The sequence below is a fragment of the Ailuropoda melanoleuca genome, chromosome 11 (assembly GCF_002007445.2).
Source record: "Ailuropoda melanoleuca isolate Jingjing chromosome 11, ASM200744v2, whole genome shotgun sequence".
Lineage (NCBI taxonomy): Eukaryota > Metazoa > Chordata > Mammalia > Carnivora > Ursidae > Ailuropoda > Ailuropoda melanoleuca.
The window spans coordinates 42,113,562-42,141,172 of NC_048228.1; the positions used below are offsets into that span (position 1 = coordinate 42,113,562).

General features: G+C 37.4%; 1 protein-coding gene across 5 annotated transcripts in view; it reads right to left on the reverse strand.

Moving 5' to 3' along the window:
* The window catches only part of ARHGAP24 (Rho GTPase activating protein 24), a 500,478-nt gene that overhangs the window by 8,554 nt on the left and 464,313 nt on the right, over positions 1–27,611 (reverse strand). For all 5 annotated transcript variants that reach the window (XM_034671582.1, XM_002913592.4, XM_019806282.2 and 2 more), the window contains 3 exons: positions 15,530–15,662; positions 11,869–11,942; positions 8,303–8,424 (listed from right to left, as the gene is read on the reverse strand). In XM_034671582.1, coding sequence (XP_034527473.1) covers positions 8,303–8,424; positions 11,869–11,942; positions 15,530–15,662 — 329 coding nt within the window. The remainder of the gene's footprint in view (positions 1–8,302; positions 8,425–11,868; positions 11,943–15,529; positions 15,663–27,611) is intronic.

Here is a 27,611-nt window from a genome sequence, read left to right on the forward strand (position 1 = left end):
TTGAAGACCCCTCTCACAATGCATATCTTTATTTGATCTGACTAGGAATTTGACCAGTGTGAAGCGCATTTTTCTCAGGGGCAAAAATAATGAGGGCTCTTTTGTGTAACATCATGGCCGCCAGAAGCAGTGGATAAGAGTTGGGACAAACGATAGGCTAATCACAAGCTTAAAAGGAAAATCTGAGGAATGCGATTTCCATGGGGGGTTTTGAAAAAAGCGTGGATCTATTCCTGGGAGTCTAGAAGACTACACACATGTTCAGGGTTATGTGCACACCTATAGCTGTGTGCATGCTCAGGAAAGAACTGAGAAGTCCCTAGTCGCTGACCTCTGGCTGATCTTGAGGCTCTGCACAGGCAGAAACTGAAGGCTACTGCAGAGCTGTGAACTACCTGGCTGCCTGTCAAAGGTCTGCATACAGAGCACTTTGGTAAAACAATGGGAAACTTATTGTCCTAGGCAATTTAAGGAAATCTTTTCCAATAATTAGTTGACAACCAAGCAAACCAAGCCTAGACTTCAGTGGCCACATATGGCAAAGAACATAGACTTTATAGAATTAGTCCAGAAAAATCACTAAACAAACAACAAACCTGAGGAGGGGGAGGACCTGATATCCAAAGTTCGCACATTATTATGTTATTAAAAATGTCCAGTTTTCAATGAAAATTTTGAGACATGCAAAGAGTAAAGATATTATGGCCCATACACAGGAAGAAAAGAAATTCTGAGGAAACCCAGTGTACTCATCAAAGACTTTAAATCAGCTATTTTAAATGTTTTCTAAAAACTAAAGACAACCATGTCTAAAGAGACCAGATGAAAGTGAGAATGATGTCTCACCAAATAGAAATTATCAATAAAGAGACAGAAAGTATAAAAACGAACCAAATAGATATTCTGGAGTTGAAAAGTATAGTAACTGAAATGAAGAAAAAAAAATATCAGGGCACCTGGGTGGCTCAGTCAGTTAAGCGACTGCCTTTGGCTCAAGTCATGAGCCCAGGGTCCTTGAATCTAGTCCCACATTGGGCTCCTCCTGCTCTGTGGGGAGCCTGCTTCTCCCTCCCCCTCTCCCTGCCATTCCCCTTGCTTGTGCTCGCTCTCTCTCTCTCTGTCAAGTAAATGAATAAAATCTTAAAAAAAATCAGTAGAGGGAATCAACAGCAGATATAAGCAAGCAGAAGAAAGAATAGTTATACCTTAAAATAGGTCAGTTGAGGTTATCCAGTCTGAGGAACATAAGGGAAAACAAAGGAAGAAAAATAAAGAGAGCAAACAGAGCCTCACAGACCTGTGGGACACCAGTATGTGCCTAATGGTAGCCCCAGAAGGAGAGTCCCAAAGGAGAAAGAATATTTAAAGAAATAGTTGCTGAAAATGCCCTAATTTGATGAAAAACTTGATCTGTATAGCCAAAAAGATCAGCAAATTCCAAGCTAGGTAAATGCAAAAGGATCCAAACCTAGACCCATCATAGTCAAGCTGTCTTAAACCAAAAACAAAGAAAGAATCTTCAAAGTAGCAAGAGAGAAGCAACGCATGTATAAGGGATCCTTAGTAAGATTAAAAGCTGATTTCTCATCATTTCTCATTGCCAGAAGGTAATACAATAAGATATTCAAAATGTTGACTGTCAAGCAAGAATTCTATATCCAACAAACCTACGCTTCAAAATGGAGGGAAAATAAAGACATTGCTAGATAAACAAAACCGGAGAGGGTCTGTTACTACCAAACCTGTTCTGCAAGAAACAGCGAAGCCTTAGGCAGGGCATTTTAAATGATGAAAAGACCTTTAAGAAAGAAAATAATTCTCTTACACAGGTGAAAATACTATGGTTTCCATTTGATTCTCCTGTCTTCCCTATGCACTGTAAAGTATGAATTAGAAATGAATACAAATCTCAGCAGAAATAACTCAGACAATAATGGATAAAAAAAGTTAATCCATTATTAAGAGCAGTAATTTATTTAAAAAATCAATGGATTGATCAGGTTTTATGGTATATTAGCTGAAATCTCAAGTATATTCTCACATATTCCTCACTGCCTTCCAGGATGAGCTCCCAGCCCTTAACTGGCTGCCAGCATTAACTAGGCTTCTCAACTAGTTTCCTAACTTGGAGCCCCTTCCCCCTCAAGAACCCAAGAAACTCCTTAAGTATTAATTTATTCATGTACCCATAGTAAAACAGTATAGGCTAATGAAAACATCAATCATCTTTGCTTTGGCTTGAACTATACTAATTTGATGTGTTAACTGGGTTTATATGATGTTACGAAAAGCCCCTAGGAATAGTCTCCAATAAATAGGCATAGCAAAACAATTTAAATTCTAGTTAGTAACTGTACTTTCTATATAAAATACTTAAATTGAGATGGGGGGGGGAAATGATGACAAGGGCTTTGACAATGCAGATTTCTACCGGAAATAGCTACTAATTCGTAGCTGTCAGACAGTAGCGGCCTGATCTGGGGTGGGGCCACTCTTTAGCTTAAAGCAACATCTTGGCAAAATTTGACTCTGAATGTAATTCAAAATCAAATTTTGAATACGGAAAAAATGTGTTAAATCCATCTATATCCTACACACTTCTATGATAATCCAAAACTTACAATATATTTAGATCACGAATCTTCAATGTGCCAGGTCTGATGCTGGGTCAGTGTTGCTCAAACATTAATGTTTGTACAAATTACCTGGAGATTCTATTAAAATGTAGGTATTGGGTGGGGCATGAGTTTTTACATTTCTAACCAGCTCCCAGATGACACCAGCGGTAACAGAATAGTAGCACTGATATTACCTGGGGGCTTCAAAATTGCAGGACCCACTGCAGACCTTCGCAATCGGGGAACTTGCCTGTTAACAGTATCTCCAGATGATTCCTATTTATGTTAGAGTTTGAGAAACACTGTGTTAGGTGCAGATGTTTCACTTATATCTTTTAAATTAAGTATCTCAAAGGCTGTGAGATAGGACTTAAAATTTTTCAGATGAGAAAATTGAGGTTCAGAGAGGATACGCGGTTAACTCAGGGACACAGAGATGATAAATGACCAAGGTGAAATTTCATACTTTGTCTTACTCCAGAACATGCACTCATCCTATCATGTTTCAGTTGTTGGAATTTAAACTGTAGTAGTAACAAGTAAACTTGGGGTTGTTCTAAATAAGAAATTAAATAAAAGACATCTATTTATTGAATCAGAGTTGTGGAAGAAAAAGGACTCAAAAAAATTAATGGTATTATATATCCATCTTTCCTTTTTTTTAGCTACCTCTGAATTTGTCATCCTGTTTTCAGTGCATGTAGGAGTGAATCCGATGAAAAGATTTTAGTACAGTTAAGATGGCTGTCAACACTGTCGTTATGTACTGTTTGAAGACATGTGTACTTAGTCCTGTTTTACTATTTGCTCATATGACAGACACACTTTCAAATATTAGCAGTCTCTATTATATATGACTCTGTCTAGTACTTTGGGAAAATGGAGCTTTTTCCCATCACCGGAATATTAACATTTGAAGCATCACCGCTTCTCACCAAAGCAGTGAACTATGCGGGGCATTTAATTAATTAAAGAGCGACATTCCCAAGACCTCCATCATGAGTCTGTGAACAGTCATGACAAAGTTACCTGCCATAATTATAGTGACTGTCAGGGCCCTAGCGATCTAGAAATCTTTCTTTCTACCTTGGGAGGCTTTGCTTTCATCTAGTATCCAGAATAATAAATGGCAATAGTTCTTGCAGAGGGACTTTCTTTCCATTTTTATATCTTTTTAGGACAGACTAGCTTAGTAATGATGAAGTATGTGTCACTATATACTCTTTTTTACTTTTTATTTCCTCCTTTCTGTCATTCTCTTCCTTGGGCTTCTAATGAAAAACATGAAACCCAAATAATGAGGTCAGAGTGGTTATAATCACCAACCCATTCTGAAGGGTCCAAGCAGATTCGGGGATCCCACTGTGCTACATGGATCCTGAAATTCCCCCTCGCCTTTTATAACTTTTCAACTTTTGTAAAGATTGAATTTAAATACCACATTATAGGCACTTCTTCATAAGAACTGGATAAGAATTCAATTTTCCTTTAAAGGTACCTAGGTATTTTAAAATACACTTATACACAGATATATATGACAGACTTCTATGAAATGTAGTTTCAATTTGTATTTTTGCAACGAATAGCCTCATACATGTGTCATTTTGTATGTGTACAGGTGTTTGTAAGTTATATCAGGAACTTTGACAAATGACAGTCCTGGAAACACCATCTAATCATGAAATAGGCAATTCCTTTGTGCCTATTTGTAGCCACTTCCCTACCCCCACATCCCAACCATGATAATCGCTGACCTGCTTTCTAACACTATAGTTTTTCTTTTTCTAGAATTTCATATAAATGGAATTATACAGTATAAAGTCTTTCATGTCTAGGCATTATTCACTTAGCATAATACTTTTGACATTTATCCATAGTGTTGGATGTATCAATAGTTCATTCTTTTTATTGATGAGTAGTATGCCATCTTATGAACGTACCAAAAATTGTTTATCTATTCACTGATTGATGGACAATTGGTCTGTTTTCAGATTGGAGCTATTATGAAATAAAGTTGATATGAACATTTGACTAAAATTTCTGGGTGAACATATATTTTCTCTATATGTGGGTTAATACTTAACACACTGCTCTGTTGGGTCTTATGGCTAATAATTAAGTTTATAAGAAGCTACCCAACCTTGCAAAATGGCTCTAACATGTTGTATTTCCACCAGCCAAACTTAATTATTTAAGTCTCAATTTTATACTTCATAGAGGATATATTGTGGTAGCTCATTAGAGCTTAAATTTGCATTTTCCTAATGACTAAAAATGCTGAGCATCTTTCCATGTGTTATTTGCTATTGGTTTATCTTTGATGAAATGTCTAATTCAGATCTTTCACCCATTTTTTTTCCATTGGGTTCACTCTCCTATTATTTGTATGAGTTATTTATATACCTTTAAAACAAATTCTTTAATCGGATATTTGATACACAATATATGCCCCATTTCCATGGCTGGCCTTTTTGTTCTCTTAAGGATATCTTTTGGAGAGCAAAAGTTTTAATTTTGATCAAGTCAAGCTTATCAATTTTTCTTTATGGTTAGAGGTTTTTGTGTCCTAGTAAGTCTTTGACTAGCTCAAAGCCATAAGGTTTTTTCTCCTATGTTTTCCTCTCTAAGTTTTATGCTTTTAGCTCTTATATTTAGGTCTATGATCCATTTTAAGTTAGTTTTCTGAGTGATGTGAAGTAAGGATAGAGGATTTTTTAAACAGATATGCAATTTTTCAAGTATTATTTATTGAAATGACTACCCCTTTCCCACTGAACTAGACACATATGTCACAAACAAATGATGACATGTGTGAGTCTATTTCTGGACTCTATGTTCTATTACATTGATTTATATGTCTATCTTTATATTGATACCACAGTACCTTGATTATTTGTGGCATTATATTAAGTCTTAAATTAAGCAGTATATTTCAACTTTCTTTTTCCCTTTCAAATTGTTTTAGCTAGTCTAGATAATTTTTATTTCCATGTAAGGTTTACAATCAGATTGTCAGTTTCTACAAATAAAATTTTTTCTGTGACATTTTTGAGAATTATGTTGATACTATAGGTACACTTAGGAAAATTAATAGCTGATTGGTTTTAACTATTCTAATTGACGAACATAGTATATTTCCCCATTTACATAGTTTTCTCTTTTTTTAAATTTTTTTTAAAGATTTTATTTATTCATTTGACAGAGAGAGAGACAGCCAGTGAGAGAGGGAACACAAGCAGGAGGAGTGGGAGAGAAAGAAGCAGGCTCCCAGCGGGGGAGCCTGATGTGGGGCTCAATCCCAGAACTCCCGGATCACGCCCTGAGCCGAAGGCAGACAGTTAATGACTGAGCCACCCAGGCGCCCCTACATAGTTTCCTTCATAAATGTTTGGCAGTTTTCAGGATATATGTCTTGTGCATATTTTCTTCTTCTTTTTTTTTTTTAAAGATTTTATTTATTTATTTATTTATTTGACAGAGATAGAGACAGCCAGCAAGAGAGGGAACACAAGCAGGGGGAGTGGGAGAGGAAGAAGCAAGCTCATAGCAGAGGAGTCTGATGTGGGGCTCGATCCCATAACGCCGGGATCACGCCCTGAGCAGAAGGCAGACACTTAACCGCTGTGCCACCCAGGCGCCCCTAAAATTATATTTTTATTTCAATTTCAAATTGTTCAATGTTAGTGTATAGAAATACAATGAATTTTTAAAAATCGACATTGTATCATATGACCTTAATAAGTTCACTTATTATAGTAGATTTACTTGTAGATTTCCTAGAATTTTCTACATAAATTATCATGTTGTCTGTGAATAAACAAAGTTTTACAACTTCCTAATTTGTATGCCTTTAATTCCTTCTTAATACTTTATCGCACTGGCTAGGATTTCTAATACAGTCGAAGTGCCAGAACTAGGCAATCTTACCTTATGCCCAGTCTTAGGCGGGAAAGCATTCCATCTTTCACCATTAAGCATAATATTATAACTAAATTTTTTATAGATGACCGTTGTTAGGTTAAGTTCCTTTTATTTCTAATTTGCTAACAGCCTTTATCCTGAGTGGTGTTAGATTTTATAAAATACTTTTTTTGTATCCATGGGGAGGATTTTTTTTTTTAAATCTTTGTCTGCTAATATGGTGAATTACATTGATTTTTAAATGGCTAACCAAGTTGATCTTCCTGGGATTAAAACCCACTGATGTTGGTTTATTATCCTTTTTATATGTTTTATATGTTCTTGAAGTCAGTAAGGCCAAGATCTTAAAGAATATCAAATAAAATTATAGTGAAGGTTAAATATGGTGCCTAGGAAATCTATTTGTTTGATAAGACTATAAAGAAATACAAGGAAGTGACTGATACAAGTGCCTGCATAGTAAAATAGAGTTATAAGTAAGTGGGAGAGTAAGATGGAGCAAAAGGACATGGAGACGGACTTTTGGGATGCCTAAAAATGTGATACTTCTTGACCCAGGTGGTGATTTCTAGAATAGTTACCTTACATAAATTCATTAAGATGTGTATACGTGTGTGTGTGTGTGTGTGTGTGTGTTATTGGTGGTTTTCATTACCGTATGCATTCTGTTTTATAATAAAAAAGAGTTTTTAGAAAACTATAGACTAAAGTACCTGTAAGCTTCTTATAGCTTCACATTTTATATCTTCTAATGTCTGCTAAACTCTTCCAAAAGAAATTAAGTTTTCTTATTGTCCCAAATCTGATGTTCAGTTGATATTGCCCTAAATATCTGACAAGGAAATGAAGCTGAGTTGATGCAGACAAACACTTAAAAGCCTTGTTTCTGTCTCATAAGACATAGAGGAATGAAAATCTTAGAATTTTCAAGAAAGGAACAGTATCAGGAGTATATTTTGCTCTAAATAAGCTCAGAGTGAAACTAAAATGACTCGTTTTCTTTCTCCTTCCCTCTTCCTTATTAAATTCTTTAATGTTCAATTCATCCAATTTTTAGAAAACAACGGCACTACTAATGGCCATTGGTAAGAAAGGTATTCAAGCAGTATGGCCTGCTGGAAACAAACAGAAGTTAAGTTCATTGTGGAAAATAATTCGAGGCATTTTATAATCTAAAAAACAATTCACATTTCAAATTATAGTTTAATAAGCAGCGTTATCTTACAGAAGACCAAATTTTTCTACTTCTTGAAATCAAGCAAATAAAACCAAAATTAATAAAAATATATTCACTTAAAATAGTTACTTTTTGAATCTTCTGAAAATTGCATGGGGCTCAAAAGGTGAACTAGATTTTTCTAGTTCTTGCATAATACTTTACAGCTGATTTATTCTTGTAAGGCTCCTAAGGAATCTTTTAGGCATTTATTATGTTTAGTAACCTCAAAAAAATACCTGACTTCCAAATCGAAGATTTTTGCACTTGAAGAACTTGGGTCAATAAATGAAGTTACCATGGAGTTACTTATTTCCCTAGTTTCCTCAGAAGAGAATAGGTTCAGACCAACCAAAAGATAGTTGATTGGGGCACCTGGCTGGCTCAGTCAGCGGAGCACGTGACTCTTGGTCTTGGGGCTGTGAGTTTGAGCCCCATGTTTGGTCTACAGACTATAAATAAATAAACTTCAGAAAAAAACAAAGCAAACAAACAAAAGACAGTTAATTGCTCTTTTGATGATGATGTAAGCTAATCATTTACTTACCCTCCATGATGGTCAAAGGATCCTCTACTTTGGGGCGCAGGATATTAGGGCCAAAGACAGTGGCCAAGTTCTGCACACTCATTTTGTTGACTCCAGAATAGGACTGTACTTCATCCAAGAACCTGTTGGGTATAGGAACATGAACAAAATATGGGATCAAATTTGTCAGTAGAAGAAAATGGGTTATTGGGAAATTTATTAATTAGAATATGTTCAAATACAATTATGGAGACAATATTATTTAGAAATTCAAACATCTCTCAGTCAAATGTGGGGGAAATATATTACAGATGATTAAGGATCAGACTTGAGGGAATCATATCAAATATCATCTCTGGCCTGGCTTGCTCGGTTTTCTCTGTAAATCACAGGAACAGGTATATTTGGATAATGCTAATATGGACAAGATATTCAAGAATATGGATTTTCTTTCAATCCTTAAATAAAACATTCATTTTATATGTATATTCAATTTGAGAGCCATAAATAAGATCGTTCTAGTACAATCCTTTATTTTAGAGAGAAGGAATCAACCCTCTTTGTTGAGTAATTTGTGAGCTTCAGATTTATAGTCTATTAAAAAATGAGATCAAACATGGTTTAAATTAAAACCTTGGTTCTGCTGATATGAAAAATTATAAGCACAATTTTCTTCAATTTATTAGGTGCTGAAGAATAAGAGGCGTGAAATAGACTTTTCCGCAAATGATTTTACTAAGAGGGATTGTTTTTGTAGTCTTTCAGCCTTTTTTTATTCCCCACCCTCTCTTCATTTTTAGATTTCATGGTTTATTAATTGTACTGATGAGACAAAGAGGAAGTGATGAAAAATAAAAAAGAACTTATTATTTTTCATTTGGTTTTATTTACTTATTTATTTTTTTATTTCAAATTTTTATTTAAATTCTAGTTAGTTAACATATAGGAGTAGGATTTAGTGATTCATTACTTAACACCCAGTGCTCAACACAGTAAGTGCCCTCCTTAATACCCATCACCCATTTAGCCCATTCCCCCATCCACCTTTCCTCCATCAATCCTCAGTTTGTTCTCTGTAGTTAAGAGTCTCTCTTATGGTGTGCTTCCCTCTCTCTTTCTCTCTCTCTTTTTTCCCCTTCCCCTATGTTCATATGTTTGGTTTCTTAAATTCTACATATGAGGGAAAACAAACGGTATTTGTCTTTCTCTGCCTGACTTATTTTACTTAGCATAGATGAATGGATAAAGATGTGATACAGATGATAGATAGAAAGATAAAACAGAATATTACTCAGCCATCAAAAAGAATGAAATCTTGCCTTTTCAGCAACGTGAATGAAGCTAGAGTGTATTATGCTAAGCAAAATAAGAGAACTTTTATTATTTAAAATAATACACTTTAGGTGTCAGTCATTGCACTAACTTATTAAACTCTCAAAGCAACTCTGTGAGGTAAATACTATGATTATCTCCATTTTACAGATGAGACATATGAGGCACCACAGTGGTCAGGAATATTCTCCAAGGACACAGAAGTAACAGGTGGCAGAGCTGAGATGTGAACCCAGATCGTCTAAATCTAGAGTCTGTGCTCTTGCCCTTCTAACTTTGAAGAAAGGCGCCTGTTCCACATATTCATTACCGTTAGACAGGCTAAGCTATAGTAAAACAGAAGGGCAAAAACTCATACCAGCGTAATTTCTTACTTGAAATAGCTGAAACTAGAAGTCTGCGTAATGTCTCAAGAGGAGTGAAGTTCTACTGTGGAGATAAAGATGTGTAATACGGTTCTCAAGGAAGAGCCTTTTCCCTTTTACTTAAAGAGGGTGTCCTCCTTTCTCATTCACCACAACAGCTTGAATTAGTTCAAAATCTTAGGATGGAACCCTGATGTGTTAATGAATCTATGTTAGCAGTGATACTATTTCCTTCTTTTTTTAAATTATGAAACCTGGGGCGCCTGGGTGGCTCGGTTGGGCATCTGCCTTTGGCTCAGGTCTTGATCTTGGGGTCCTGGGATCAAGCCCCATGTTGGGCTCCCTGCTCAGTGGGGAGTCTGCTTCTCCTTCTCCCTCTGCCCCTCCCCCACACTAGTTCTCTCTCTCTCATATAAATAAATAAAATCTAAAAAAAAAATTACAAAACCTAAACTCATATTTGCTTCCTACCATCACCAGAAAAAGTTACATTAGGAGATTCTGGAATTCCTACTCAGTTACAGTTGACAGTGAGGTCCACAGTGTCTGGCATTAGCCTTAAACTGCGTAGTTCCCAGTGTGCTGAATATTTATCTAATCATGACACAAAAAGTATATGCAAATGATAATACTGTATTAAATTAAAAATTTGAATCATTTAAAAATAAACTGGGAGGCTTTCATTTAAGATACCTTACAGTGACTTGTAGTGTCAATCATCATCTCTTTATTTAAATTTAATATGTTTCAATTTTTATTTCTTTTTAAGTTTTTATTTAAATTCCAGTTAGTTAGCATACAGTGTACCACTGGTTTCAGGTGTACAGTTTAATGATTCAGCACTTCCATACAGCACCCAGTGCTCATCATAGCAAGTACACTCCTTTTTTTAAAAAAAAATTTATTTGAGAGAGAGAGAGAGAGTGAGCACAATCAGGGGGAGGGGGCAGAGGCAGAGGGAGAAACAGACTCCGTGCTGAGCAGGGAGCCCGATGTGGGACTTGATCCCAGGAACCTGGAATCATGACCTGAGCCGAAGGCAGACGCTTAATGACTGATCCACCCAGGCGTCCCAGCAAGTGCCCTCCTTAATCCCCATCACCTGACCCACCCATTCACTCACCTGCTGTCCATCTGCTAAACCATCTGTTTGTTCTCTATAATTAAGAGTCTGTTTCTTGGTTTGCCTCTGTCTTTTTTCCCCCATGATTGTTTTGTTTCTTAATTTCCACATATGAGTGAAATCATATGGTTTCTTAACCAGGGGCACAGACATGGTGCATCCCATCCCGGGCCAGAGGTAAATATGATCGTGAGTGAGAGCTTTACCAGGCACAATTACTGTCCTAATGGAATTGAATAATAATGTCTTTTCAATGAGTCTTGACGTAAGAGAGAAATAGAAAGAAAATAATATTTATTCAACTTAAAAATATAATTTAAGTGTTAAAACAACTGTGTGAAATATGTGTTTCCGATACTCTTTTTCCTAGTAAGACACTTAGAGAGGACAAGAAAATTGCATACAGATACATAAGAAGTCAGTGATAGAAACCGGATGCCCATACAGGTCTTTCTCGTGCCAAGGTAAACGCTTCTTCTCTAAACTAAGATACATGGTACATGTACAAACAATTCTGATGGAAGTTCGAAGCAACACATCCTTAATACGTGAACATAAGAGAGACTCAGAAACAACAAATGACAAAATCGAGCAATTTTAGTGGTCAAAGAAGCCTTTGAGATCATCTTGTCAAACCTCTTAATTTTACGGAGGTCAACACTAGAGCTCAGAGCAGTTCAGTGATTTTATTCATGGTCAAAAGTAAGTTAGTATCAGGCTAAATATCGTCTTGTTCTGTTTAGTTGTATCTTCAGGACAATTCTTACCTGCAAATATACTTCAGGAGGTTGTAATTGACCACTGGCAAACTCTTCACCTGCTTTGCTAATTCCTTAACACCCTGAGTAAAAAGAAATAGAGAATACATGTTATCTAAGTGTTGGCCTTGGAATTAAAGCAGATAAAAAATGGGTATAAGGTTTTTTTCATTAGTTTCACATATCATCAGTGAAGAATCCTGTCCTGAAAACTTGCCACTATTACAGAGAGCATTTCACAAATATTTTCAAAGATGTGAAAAAGTATTTCAAATATTTCCATAAGTACTATTTGTGGAGAAACAGATGTTAAGTGAAGCCTTTTTAACATTTTTAATACTTGCTCACAGTTGACTAAAAAGGGAAGATAGCCTCATTTATAATAAGGTTATCTGGGGAAAAAAGTAGCCTTCATGTAGTGAGGATCTTTCCCATTTCTGGCATGCTCAAAACAGAGACAAACAACGTCTACTGCAAATAAGTCTCTCAAGATGGGCTGCGTCTAGGATACACCGTTTGGGGTGGGATGGAGAATGAGAAGCCTACGCTTCACAGACATTTCACAAAGGGATTAATTGCTTGGGTTCTTCTCATTGTAGAACTTCTCAAATGTAAATGGTCCCAGAAAAGCTAATGGATAATGTAATCTAATTTGTTCTTCTTCCTGAAAAAGGCCAGATGGTAAATATCACAAGCATTCTGGGACATATGGTCTCTGTCTCAACTACTCAACTCTCCTGTTGTGGTACAAAAGCAGCCACTGACAATATTACATAACAAAGTAAAACTTCATTTATAAAAATAGGCAGCAATTTCAACAAGAATGCCAAGAAAATCCAGTGGAGGAAACAATAGTCTTTCCAACAAATGGTTCCGAGACAACTGGATATCCATATGCCACAGGATGAAGTTGGATCTTTCCTCATATCATAAACCACAATTAACTCAAAATGGATCAAAGACCTAAATGTAAGAGCTAACATTACAAAGGTCTTAAAAGAAAATATAGGAATAAATCCTGGTGAGTTTGGTTAAAGACTTCTTAGGTATGACATTAAAAGCACAAATGACAAAAGAAAAATAGATAAATTGGACTTCATTGCAACTAAAAACTTTCATGCTTTGAAGGACACCATCAAAAAACTGAAGAGACTTGGGGCGCCAGGGTGACTCAGTCATTTGAGTGTCTGACTTTTCAATTTGGCTCAGGTTATGATCTCAGGGTCATGAGATGGAGTCCAGCATCAGGGTCCGTGCTCAGCAGGGAGTCTGCTTGAAATTCTCTCTCTCCTTCTCTCTCTGCCCACTCCTCTCTAAAATAAGTAAATAAACCTTTAAAAAAAACCTGAAGAGACAACCTATAGAATGGGAGAAATATTTGCAAATCAAATCATATATCTGATAAGAGACTTCCAATCTCAACTCTAAAGAACTCTCACAACTCAATAATAAGAAAAATAATCCAATGAAAAATAGGAAAATGATTTTTCCAAAGAAAATATGAGAAGAGCCAATAAGTACATGGGCAAATGTTTAACATCATTAACCATCAGGGAAATGCAATTCAAGCTCAAGGAGATCTCACTTTATATACATTAGGATGGCTGTGATAGAAAAGAGAGATAACAACAAGTATCGGCACAAATGTGGAGACACTGGAATCTGCACACATCGCTGGTGGGAATTTAAAATGACAGAGCCTCCTTAGAAAACATAGTTACATATGCCGCAGCAATTCTGCCTCCTGGGTGTTTACCCAGGAGAAATGCAGACGTATGTCCCTGCCAGACTTTGCACGTGAATATTCACAGCAGCATTATTAATACTAGTCAAACAACGGAAACAATGCCCATGTGCTACAACTGATGAATGGATAGATAAATACATACATATATACATACACACATACATACATAAATGGCATGAAATAATAACATATGTGGTCTAGTGTGGATGAACCTTGAAAACAGTGAAAGAAGCCAGTCACAGAAGACAATGTAGTGGATGATTCCATTTATACAAAATAGCCAAAATAGGCAAGTCTATAGATACAGAAAGAGATTCGCAGTTGCCAAGATTGGGGGAAGGTGGGGCCTGGGGAAGAGATATGGGGTTTGTTATAGGATGATAGAAATGTGCTATATATTCTAAAATTAGATTTTGGTAGTGGCTGCACAACTTTTGAAAATACAGTTGACCCTTGAGCAATGTAGGGGTTAGGGGCCCCCATCCCCCCAACTTGAAAATCCATGAATAACTTTTGACTCCCCCAAAACTCAAATGCTAATAACCTGTTGTGGACTGGAAACCTTACTGATGACATAAACACTTGATTAACAAATATTTTGTATGTTTTATGTATTATATGCTGAATTCTTACAATATAGTAAGCTAGAGGAAAGAAAATATTAAGAAAATCATAAGGAAGAGAAAATACATTTATAATACTGTACTGCAAAAAATCCACGTAAGGAGGACCCATGCAGTTCAAACCCCTGTTGTCTGAGGGTCAACTGTATACTAAAATGCACTGATTGTACACTTTAAATAGGTGATTAAATGGTTTATGAATTATATCTCAATAAAGCTGTTTTAATCCAGTCATCTGTTGAAGGGCATCTTGGCTCCTTCCACGATTTAACTAATGTGGACAATGCTGCTATGAACATTGGGGTGCATATGGCCCTTCTCTTCACTACGTCTGTATCTTTGGGGGTAAATACCCAGTAGTGCAATTGCTGGATCATAGGGTAGCTCAATTTTTAACTTTTTAAGGGACCTCCACACTGTTTTCCAGAATGGCTGTACCAACTTGCAAGATGTGGTCCATATACACAATGGAATATTACTCAGCCATTAAAAAGAACGATTTCTCAACATTTGCTACAACATGGATGGGACTGGAGGAGATAATGCTAAGCGAAATAAGTCAAGCAGAGAAAGACAATTACCATAAGGTTTCACTAATTTATGGAGCATAAGAAGCAGGAAGATTGGTAGGAGAAGAAGGGGAAGAAGAAGGGGGGGGGTGAAGAGAAGGGGGAATGAACCATGACAGAGTATGGACTCTGGGAAACAAACTGAGGGCTTCAGAGGGGAGGGGGGTGGGGGAATGGGATAGGCTGGTGATGGGTAGTAAGGAGGGCACGTATTGCATGGTGCACTGGGTGTTATACACAAGTAATGATATCATGGAACTTTACATCGAAAACTAGGGATGTACTGTACAGTGACTAACATAACAAAAAATAATAAAAAAATTTAAAAAATAAAGCTGTTTTAAAAAATGGTAGATGAGATTTGGTAGGAGGCATTGTTTCGGTAATTTAGAGGGGCACACAATGAAAGAGAGAAAATGAAATAAGGCATCCACTTTGTTCAGGGAATGTTTGGCCTGATGTAGCACACAATTAACCATTTAGAGCAGCGAAGTGGGCAAGGAGGGCGCATATCATTTATTCACCTGCAGTTTTCTTTTTGACAAGAGAGGGGATTCAAAATGGGACCTGAGTTGTGTGTGTTAACATCAAAGTGTGTGTAATGTCAATAAATACGGTAGTGGAAAACAATCCAAGGATGTGACTAAAGGAAATAAACAAATCAAAAACTAAGAACATTGACTAAAAAAACCCAAATGAAGGCTTTTTTAGAAAGAAATGCACCAACTTACAGCTTCTTCTTCCTTGCTGAGCAGTTTGGCACAGGACAAAAAGTCTTCATACTTTGCATAGGGAATTACTGGTTCTGGAAGTTCTCGGAGATAGAGTTTAAGAAGTGACGCCACTGTATGTACATCCGTGTTGCTGTGGAGACAGAAGTGTGAAGATATTCTTTGTAATACACCCTATGCTATCCCATTTAGTTTTTCATCAAATACACATCCAAGAGTCAGAATTCTATGCAAGTTGGCAATTCAATCAGTAAGTTCAGCTTTCAAGGAGCACACGATTTCAAGACGCCTATGAAATGCTACCACGGGTGGAGAGGAGAGGGATCTGGAAGGACTCTGGGAAACTTCAGTGTGGTCTGAAAATATCCAGAGGTTCAAGCTTTTTCTTTTGTGTGTACTTGATATTAAGCAAAAGTGTTAACTTTGGAAAACAATGCCAATATACTAGACTTTAAATGAAGCATAATACAATCTACAAAAAATACCAAATCCACCTATGCATGCATGCATGCATTCAATGTCACAATTAATCAGTTCCAAATCCTAGCTTCATTTCTTATTCTTTAGAAGAGATGGGTGATTGGTTATAGATATCAGAAACTTAGTACGACATGTTATAACTTTTTAAGCAGAACTTATTTTGAAGATGATTGATTCTCAGCATGATTTCTTGTCTAATATTCTAAGACAGTTGGGAATCCTTAGAGTCTTCTAGAAAGAGAAGGAATGTACTATAAAAACAAACAACGAAAACACAACCTGTCCCTTGTATAATGAGCAAAATTTATTTTTATTCCCTATTGACTACCAGAGTGACAGGATACTTTCTTAAAACATTAATTTACATTTTGCTCTATCTCCATGTTAATCCACGAAGAGGGCTGACAGTAAAGACTACAACAGGTGACTTTTGTTTATTTATTTATTTATTTATTATTTCAGGTGAGGGGGATAGAAATGTGGCAAGGAGGAACTGGTGGGCAGATACTGAAAGGCCAATTGACCTTGAGAAGTGGAAGAGCGGCAGTCAACAAGGTCAGGGATTCTGTAGGTATGGAGAATGAACACCCCACTCCCAGACCGTGTTGCAGGAAGTGACACGTCCCCAGAGGCGTATACCTTGAGAGCTACAATACAGTTGGATTTCCTGCCTCAGTGAATATTCTCTTGCCTCGAGGGTGAAATGGAAGTAGAGCTGACTTCACAAAACTACATGGGCTGGGACAATGGGCATCTCCGTTCTCAATTTTGGACTTAGTTTGATTTCATCAGCTATTTCCCACGTGTCTACTCTGTATTGAACTATAGAAACACGCAGTGGCCAAGACCCCAAATGGTTAAAAAAAGATTATTTCAACCTGCTCACAATTTATAATCCAGTGGGGACAGGGCATATTAAGTAGATAATAACACAAGAATATAATTGCAAAGTGTGGTGAGTGGTAAAAAGGCAAAGTGTTGGATGATATCTAATAACAAGAGAGGACTAATTAGGGGTTGGAGGGCTTCTCTGAGGAAATGATGCATAGGGCAAGGTCTGAAGGGGTGTAATAATTAACCAGGGGAGAGCAGAAGCACAAAAGGAGGCATGCCTGATTAAAGCAAGGCAGGTAAACAGAGCCCAAAGTGGGAGGGAGCATCCTGTCCTTGAGGAGGTAACAAAAGGCTAAGGGAGAGCCAAGTTCAGATGGGACTGGATGAGGTTTGAGTGTAGGCAGCATTCTCACAGAGCCTGGGACTCCACCTTCCCCCAAATTAGGGCGAAGGCTGAGCTTCTTCATTTCAGGGTCGAAGTCAGTCAAAACAGGTCTTTTGTCAACCTTCTGCAGATGTTAAAATGATGGAGGTGACCTGATAGGGCCTGTCTTAAATTAATTTTGTTCTTTCATAATTAAATGCATTTTTTTCCTCTTAATATTCCGAACTGATAGGCAATATAGAAGTCAACTCAAAGGCTAGTAACGAAAAAAAAAATCATATCTCTGGGACATCTTGAAAACTGTACCTATGCTCATTAATTCCTCACATTACTTTGTACAAAATTTTCTAAACCTATAGTCCTAACATAGTCTCAATGGTAAGACTAGTTTTTTTTTTTTTTTGAAAAAACACTCTATTTCATGCATATCAAAGCCCTTCTGTTTCTCTGGCTATGTCATGAAGCCCCGGACCCTTGAAGGTGTAATCATCAGCACTAACAAAGCCACAACCTGGGGCAGGATAGTCAGTGCAATCAGATATTACAATAAATGATTTCCATCTTTCAATTCTGCTCTAAGCCAACCCAACCCAACCCAACCCGTGACTAGGTTGGTTATGTTGCCTTCAAAACAATGACCATTGTGTTAGAGTTATAGGAAGGTACAGAGAAGAAGATAAAAATAAAACATAAAATAAGTATAACTTCAATACATGGAGTATGTTATCTATAATTTGTCTGACTAAATAGAATACATAAAAATCTTTGTGAAGGAAATGTAATAACTAAATGAGGCAATAATGATAAATAAGAACTATACATTTAGTGAAAAATTCAGTTCTCATGTTCAGTGACTGACTATTCTTTACATTGACTCTCCCCCGCACAGTTTTTAAGGTAGCTTGCTTGCTGCGTGTGTTACTTGGTTTCTAAGGCAGCCGAGCTGTAGTACTGAGAACGTGTGAACACTAGATGGCACCATTGCAAAGTTCGAGCAATCAAGGGGCGCGAACGTTGTGAAGGATGAAAGGCTGCGGAATCATTCTTCATCCACCAGCAATTTTCTTAGCACCAGAGCTGCGGTAATGTTCCAAGAATAGACATATTTGGGCTATGAATCAAGGTAAGAGACGTGGATAGGATGATGATTTTATTCCTTCCCTAAAGTGATACGTTACATTAGCTTTCTAGCGTTATGGTACACACCGGCACATGGTTAGCTATATAGAAATGATGAAGAAAAAAATGACCAAATACTTTTCCTTTTCTTTTCAATTAACAAAGGTTATTAAATTTTTACTTAAGGGCTAAAACTTAAGAATATACTACACTCTTTTGGGGGCTTTATTAAACTTAGGTTATTCTGTGGAAATAGAGACACCTACATTTTCCCAGCGTTCTCATTTTTGGCTTTGTCCTTTCCCACTGAATGGAAGAAAACAGTTGCTCCTGGGAAGACTCCAGCATGTGTGCGGGTTCTGATTCACCTCAAGGGGCTCACCATCCATCTGCCCTTCTTGCCAGAAAGCCTCCTACTGCAGCGGGAAGTCTGGTGCTTGTCTGAAAAATCTCTTTGCGTATTCACTGTACAAAATGGCAGCCATTTGCATCTTACTGCCCAGCCTATCTCCTACTGAAAACCCACGATTCTAATTAATATTTGCTTACTGTGGACAGCCAAATAAGTAAATACTAATATTGTGTGGTAACTGCCCAGTGTACCTCGGGGAATGTGCCATCTTTGTCCCACAGAAATATATCTCAGTCTTTATCAAAGTGAAATGATGGGGCACCTGCATGGCTCAGTCGGTTGGTTGAGTATCCGACTTTCAATCTCAACTCAGGTCTTGATCTCAGGGTCATGAGTTCAAGCCCTGCATTGAGACTACTTAAAAAAAAAAAAAAAGTAAAGTGACTGCCCTGTGACAAAAGTCAGCATACAGTGGAGAATTAAGATACCCAACCTGGTTAATAATAATGATAATAACAACAGCAGCAGCAGCAGCAACAGACCTATACATACCTCACTCTACATCAAGCCTGTGAGCAGGTCCTGCACTAACCCTGTTTCCGGTACTTGAACAAGAAACCGCCCTGGTATGAAATTCTTTCTGGCTAATCACTAAGATAGGAGTGGTTTTAAAGTCTTTTGGTAGAAATTCAAGGTGATTTGCTAACGTAAAATCATTATACAGACCTCAGGTCTCTTTCACTCACCTGGGGTAGAATCTGGTTTCAGAAATTAAGATGAATAATCATGCGCGTTCTATCCCGTGGTGGCAAAGAGGGAGAGACAGGCCCCAGGATCCTGAGCGAAGCACGCAGCGAGCAGAACGTGCTGTGTAGCCTGTGCCCCTTAATTGATCAACATATGGGTTTTGTTTTCCTTTTATATTGTACTTGGCCTTTACTTCTGAGCCCTGCTTCCTCACGTATAGTCTTTTTACCAAGCTTAAAGGGAGGAGGATTTCATGAGACTTTCACTGATGGACCTAGTTTTATATTCTCATGTGTGTGCCTTTGGTCATTCTGGAATCCTTCCAGTAACAGATCCTGAATATTTATGGTGGGCATGGCTTCATGCCACGTGCTGGGGAAACAGAAATGAACAACATAGATCTTTTCATACCCCTTGGGCTTAGATCTCTAACTAATCACCAACAATACTTTTCCATACCATGTCCCTATTGCTTAACACTTATGTAAATTCTAGCTGCTAAGTCCCTGTCAGGTGTGAGACCATAAGNCCCTTGGGCTTAGATCTCTAACTAATCACCAACAATACTTTTCCATACCATGTCCCTATTGCTTAACACTTACTGTAAATTCTAGCTGCTAAGTCCGTCAGGTGTGAGACCATAAGAATGTTTTTTTTTTTTTTAAAGATTTTATTTATTTATTCGACAGAGATAGAGACAGCCAGCGAGAGAGGGAACACAAGCAGGGGGAGTGGGAGAGGAAGAAGCAGGCTCATAGCGGAAGAGCCTGATGTGGGGCTCGATCCCATAATGCCGGGATCACGCCCTGGGCCGAAGGCAGACGCTTAACCGCTGTGCCACCCAGGCACCCCATAAGAATGTTTTTTGCAGTCCCTGGAAGTTGCCTGCCCTATTTATAATCTACGTACCATATAGGCCTCTCACTAATCTGAACAGGGATGAAGAAGTCTGACAACGGTCCCTCCTTGTTTACCCATTATCCCCACCCCCTCCTTCCCTGATAAACAGACTCTCATCCATGGATCAGTTCAAATGCCACAGTAATTACAAGTATAATACTATACAGGCAAAACCTTGAAACTTTTAAGCCTTGAAATTAGAAATGGGAATTTTTCACCCTGGATGCTGTGCAGAGAACACAACATAATCTGTTGATTTTACTGAATAGAACGAATTTCCAATGCAACCGCATTGCAAATTATTAAAGATATTGTGAACTTATTTGCAACACACACACAATGAGATGACCCAAAATTCGCTTGGAATTAAGAAAAAATACTGTCATGTCCATCAGACTCCAGGGAGAACATACATGAAACTGAAGACCTTCAGCCACACTCTCATGACGAAAACTGCCATCAGACTGTCTAAATAACATGTTGTTCTTTCCACCAAACTCACCAAGGCATAGAAAAGCAAATCTGAAGGTAGTAAGCAGTTCCAAATGAAACTAAGTGTTTACAAGAAAAGTCAGGTTCTGTTCAAACTTTGTTTTGGTTTTGTTTTGTTTTTAATAGCTGTCAAAACCGGTACACTTTTCAGCAGGGCAGCTTGACTCTGGTTCTGTCATGGGTCAACATTGTTATGTGTCACCAATGAATTATATACAACAACAGGACAGTCTCACCGTCTGGACTACGCTGAATTAGTGCTCGTGCCAAACAAGCCTCCTGGTGTAAAAGTAATGATGGCAGGGAGCTGCATGACGATCCCCACTATGGACTGAGTTGCGCGCCTGCCCTCATTCAGCTGCTGAAGCCCTCACCTCCGGTGTGATGGTATTGGGAGACAGAACCTTTGGGAGATAATTGGGGTTAGGAGAGGCCATGAGGATAGGACCCTGGTTTGATGGGACTGGTGCCCTTATAAGAAAAGACACCAGAGAGCTTGCTCCCCAGCCCCTTGCTCATGCAAGGAAAAAAGGCCATGTGAACCCTGGGGGAGAAGACAGCTGTCTACAAGCCAAAACGAGAGCCTTTATCAGAACCTGACTGAGCTGGCACCTTGATCTCAGACTTCCAGCTTCCAGAGCCGTGAGAAAATAAATTTCTGTTGGTTAAGCCACTCAGTCTGTGGCATTTTGTCATGGCAGCCAGAGGAGGCTAATATAAGTCCCAAATCTGCATCTCGTGAGCTTACCTATAATGTGGATTTATGAAAATATTGTCAGATAGATCATTGTGATAGAGAAAAAAGTGATCAACCTTGGTTACACACTACAGTTGCATGGAAAGTTTTTCAAAATACTGACGATTGGATCCTATATATTCTGATATAATTGGTAGGGGCAGTGAGACTTTTAAACAGCTTCTCACATGATTCTCGTGTGCTGCCATGGTCGAGAATCATCAATACAGAACATGTATTTGGGGTAGAAAACTTCCAAGGAAAGGGGGCAATTCCAATGTGCAATGGTCACAAGATCACAAATTTAAATCTGGCCACTCTCTCATGCATGGGACCCTACTAGTTACGCACTCGTCTGCTCAGTGTTCCCTGATGGGAGACAGGTGGGAGAAACATTGGTTGGGAGACGCTGTTATGCTTAAACCAACTTGTCACATTGACCTTTCCTTTCCTACGTCTAGAATTAATTATGTGTATAGATGTACCTCCCCTTACAATCCTAGCTAAACACATAAAAAGAATATGTGATAGTTTCATCTACAACCAGCAGACCATCGACATCAGCACATGCATGCACGCATGCACATGTGTGTGCCCCCACACATGTACATGTGTGTAAGATACACAAAGGAACAGATAAAATACTCTGTTGTGTAGCTGTAGGAAGAGCTCCTTTCGAGCAATGTGACTTTGGTGAGTCCGAATAACAGACCCCTCAAACAAAAGTAGCTACATCCCCAAACTGAAAAAAACATCATGGATATTTGTCCATTTGTTATTTTGGATGAATATTTCCCATAGGTGTCTCTCATTTTATTATTATTGTTGTTGTTGTTATTTGTCACCTCACTCTGCTCCTCCTTACTTGGCCATCATTCCTTGCCAGCCAGCTCCCCAGTTTTTCTTCCTCTGATGGCCTCTAAGTGCTGCTTTCCTGGAATCTATGCACACTCTCTGAGCTCAGCTATCACTCTTCTGTAATAACTACAAAGTACGCCTCTTCACACCAGACCTTTCCATTGAATTCGTGGATGTTCCGTACATACTTTGAACTCCGGGTAAACAAAGCTGGATAACAACAGAAAAACCTTGCAATAAAATTATTCCTCCTTTGTCATTTTCTCAACCATGGATGGCATCACCATTCACACAAATAAATAAGAAACCTAGAAGTCAGCCTAAATTTTGCTTTTCCTGAGACCCTAAATCTAACAGTGGCTAGTGATTCTCAGACTGAGCTGTACACTGGAATCCCCTGGGAAGTTTTAAAAAAAATACTCATGACTGGATCCTATATATTCTGATGTAAAACCTTACGAACCAATTCCCTCTTCAGAAGTCTCAGTGACACTGCTCAAGTTCAAGTTCATACACTCATCTCCATTAATGTAACATAAGGCCAGCTGGTTTTTCTGTTGCAAGCCTGTCTTCCTGTGCCCAGAAGTCTCCTGAACATACACATATAGGTGGTAATCATTAGTAACAAATAAATATAAATGACAAGTAAAAGGCCTTGCTGGATAGCTTTTGGACGCTATGTTTGAACGCAAAGGGCAAATGTATAAGCATATACAGATAAATAAATATACATCACAAAGAAACATATGTTTTTACTTTATAGAGTAGTCATTCGAGTTGTCATCATTTAGTTAGTTTGAGCTACAGAGCGTTGATTCACTTTATAAATAGCTACTATATCTAAGTAAATTAAGGTAAATTCTTAAAGAATAAAAATAAAATCTGACTTTTTCCCTTAGAGTACCAAGATGCTTTCACTGTAGAGGAAAGCCTACTGGGATTGAGGCATTTATAAAACTGGATGTAGAATATTCACAAAAGTTTCCTTAAAGAGGTATTATATCAGTATAACTATTTTAACAGGCTACCTTGCACATACATATGCATTCACTTCCAACAACATCAAAAAACTAAAACCTTAAGTTTCAGGTAGTAGATAAGTTCTGGAGGTCCAATGCACAGCCTACTGAATATAGTCAACAATGCTATTTTATAAAACTCCAAGTTGCTAAGAACCTAGATGTTAAAGTTCTCAGCACAGAAAAAGAAATTATAATTATGTGACCTGATGGGGGTGTTGGCTAACACGATGGTGGTAATCATAGGGCAATACATAAATGTATCAGACCGACATACTGTATACCTTAAACTTCTATGGTGGTATATGTTGATTATATCTCCATAGAAATAAATAATTTAAAAAGAACAGAAGTGTTGTTGATTACTAAATTAATCAACATGGCTATTAAAATGAGTTAATATGTCCCTCCACCTCTGGTGATTTGGGACCTCAGTATCAATGTTATATGCAAATTATTTACCTTAGAAGCAATATTCAAATGCATATGATGCAGTCTTATACTATAAATGACATTAATATTGTCCAAACTCTTAAGAACCAAGTCATAAAAAATTTTTTCCTATAGAAATTAAAGCTGAAGTCAATGAAGTCACAAAGATTTTCTTATTAAACTGAGATCCTACTCAGATCAATGATGCATATAATTGCTTAGAAAAGGATTGACCTAAGGAATTATTTCAAAGTCACCAATGATGAAGAGATTAGGGACTAGGGATAGCCTGTTTACAAACCACAGAGATTCTATTTTAAGTGTGCGGGTATCTATCTCTATATCCTACAAACACACACACACACACATACACACACATACTGCATACACATAAATATATATTTACTTCATTGTAGAATTTTAAAAAATGTATCCTGTCAGGTATGAAGAAAACTAAGACACTTCTTGATTGACTGTACATGTTGGGCTTTCTTTTCACTAATTAGGGCCAGCAGATCTTCACTGCATTTGTTTATAATTGTTTTAGGAAAAAGCTCAAGCCTTCGAGGTTCCACGGAGGGTCTATAGTTGCCCATAGATGAAACAGAGAGTTTACTCAAGGTTTTTAGTGAACATGAACATTTTTAAAAAATTTTATTTACTTATTTGAGAGCGATAGAGTGAAAGAGAGAGAGCACAAGTGGGGTGAGGGGCAGAGGGAGAAGCAGACTCTGCTGAGCAGGGAGCCCGACGTGGGGCTGGATCCTGGGACTCCAGGATCATCACCTAAGCCAAAAGCAGACGCTTAACCAACTGAGAGCCCAGGCGCCCCGACATGAGCATTCTTAATCTAGGTTGGGAATCACGCTGAACTAATATCTACACGTTAGCACTTTCCCTGGCTGTTCTATGGAACATAATTTCCTAAACTCACAAAGTGTAAAATAAATGCCAAAAAATGTAAGAATAATTAAAAAGATTAGAAGATTATTGTTGGCCTAGATGACCCATTTTTAGGTGGGTATAAAGAGACTATTCACGTAAGAGATGTAAGAAAATCCATTTTAGGAAATTTAAAATTATACTAAGCAAATAGCACTTCCTATTCCATGGGCTATGTGACTATGGTTTGAGGGAGGTGGGGTAACAACACATCTCTTGCTCCCCTCACATTTCCTCTAGGAATGGCTCATAAATTAAAATAACTGGATGAAATACTCTACACATCATCTAAGTATACTATGATTATGCAATTATCTAAATAGATTTTGTAAGTGGTGAGTTTTCAGTTCTTGCTTAAATGGGATATGCTATTTTTCCTAACATTTCACTCCTGACACGCAGACCCTGAAGGCATTCTTTCCTAGAGTTTACATGGCTCTACCAGTTTCCACATCTTTACATTAGTAAATGTATATACCTGAGACTATCACATAGCCCTTTCTGGCTTCAATTGTACCGAGGCCTTGAAGTGTTCTGGGTTGTAATTTCAGTTTCACGTGGTCCCCAGAATCTCGGCAAGCTGTTAATGAACTTGGCTTGGCTACAATAAAAAGTTACAGCTGCATTTAGTTACTTCACAATTTTATATTGTTTGCTTACATATTTTTCCTTTTACTAAACTCTGCAGATGGAATTTCAGGAGAAACAAAAAAATGTGATCATCATTATACATTCAACAATTTATTCTTTTCCTAGAGATTTCAGATTATGCAACCAAGGATTTCCCAGAAAAGCACTGTTGGGGTTCTGGTGCGCAGGGGGTATATTCATGCTAAAAAAAATGTATTTTTAAATGTTCTTAACAGCATTTAAAACCTTCATACATACTTCAATCTTCCTATTTTAAAATAAAAAATAAAAAGAGCCAAATATCACCATAATTTTCTAGCTAACAAAAACTAAATAGCAATCAAAGTTTGCTTAATATGTGTGTGTGTGTATTTATTGTGTCCCCAACACTGACTTAATTGCATATTGCCCATTTCCTTCCATAACTGCCACATGTTTGGAGAATTTTGATTATCTGATTCTGGGATAAACAATAAACGATGAAACATTCTTTTCCAGAGAAGTCAGTATTTTTAAATTTTTTTCCAGTAAAGTCAGTAAGGTAGAAAACAAAACCTTTGTGTCTTATAGAGGAGAAAAGTAAATAGAAGCCTGCTGTTACATTGCTGAATCTCTAACTAATAGTGTTAGAAGGAACTTAAAAGGATTTGCTGATATATCCAGGTGAGTTCACAAATCAACACCCAAACCATCCAAGTCCACGCAAAACTCATTCCTTCTCTGAACACTTCAACAGTCTTTTGTTATAACACAAAACGACACCATCCCAGTTTATTTTTGTGGATATATATACCGAGGGAAAGGACAAAAAGCTTTAAAAAATCCAGGCTGTATACTTATTGGGTGTCTCATATTAAAATCAGTCATGCTTTTGGTTGGAAAGAATACTTTGCTCCCACATATACAGAAATTTATTATCTTAGTGCTGTTTTCTACTTGGACCATTTTTAAGAGACGTCTGTGTAAGCATGAAGAGAGAGACAAACACAATTTTATTGAGAAGTAGTAAGGGGTTTTGTTTTTGCTTCGTTGTTTCATTGTTCTTGTTTTGTTATAAATCAGAATCTAGTTCACTTTGGAAGTAGGCTGCACCCATATTCACGAGTACAAACCAGAGGTACTGGACTTAATTTAGAGCTGTGGCTCTTAGGGAATTATAAACCCATTCATAAGATTATGACTGTATATTGACACACGCAGGCATTTTGTTTCAGTTGACAAAAAAATATCCTGACAGAATTTTAGAAGTTGTTTTGAAACCTGACAATTTTCAGGCTTCCTAAATTGAACGTTGTGAAAATAAGCATACGAATTGTCTACTTATGGAGATATCAGAAATACTGGCATCCTTTCATTCAATAAATATATTCAAAATATACTCCTTATATTCCTTTTATTCAACAAAGGTTTATTATGAGCCTACACCGTGTCAGACATTTTTCTAGATGCTAGGGATAAACATGGTGATCAAGATTCATAAAATTCCCCACTTTCTTTAAGCTCATATTTAATATAAATGTAGAACTCTATTTTATGACTACAGAGTTTTAAATGAATATCCACAGTGATATCCTCCTGGGTATGAAGAGGCACGCTCCCGTGGTTTCACAGTTATTTATCACAATCCTAAATAGAACATTATTATTGCTTCTTCAGCAATTTTCAACCATTTCCTTATAATAAATTATCACAATAATCAGAGAAATCAAATATTTTAAAACCATATGGCTTCTAAAGGGCACATACAAGTGGTTCATATGCACATAAAAAGATACACATCAGTAGTCGCTAGGGGAATGCAAATGAAAACAGTGGCGCCATTTCACACTCACTAGAATGGCTAGAATAACAAATGGGCATGCTCTCATCCATTGCTGGTAGAAACACGAAATGGTGCAGCCACTTTGGAAAACTTTGGGCTGTTCCCCAAGTGTTAAACATAGATACGAGAATTCTACTTCTAGGTATATACCCAGGAGAAGTGAAAATATATGTCCACACAAAAAAATTGCGCATGCCTGTTCACAGCATCATTATTTATAAAAGCCAACATACAGAAACAATAGAATATCTGCCAATAGATAGATGGATAAACAAAATGTCGTACATCCACAGCATGAAATCCATTCACCGATGAAAAGCAACAAACTGATACA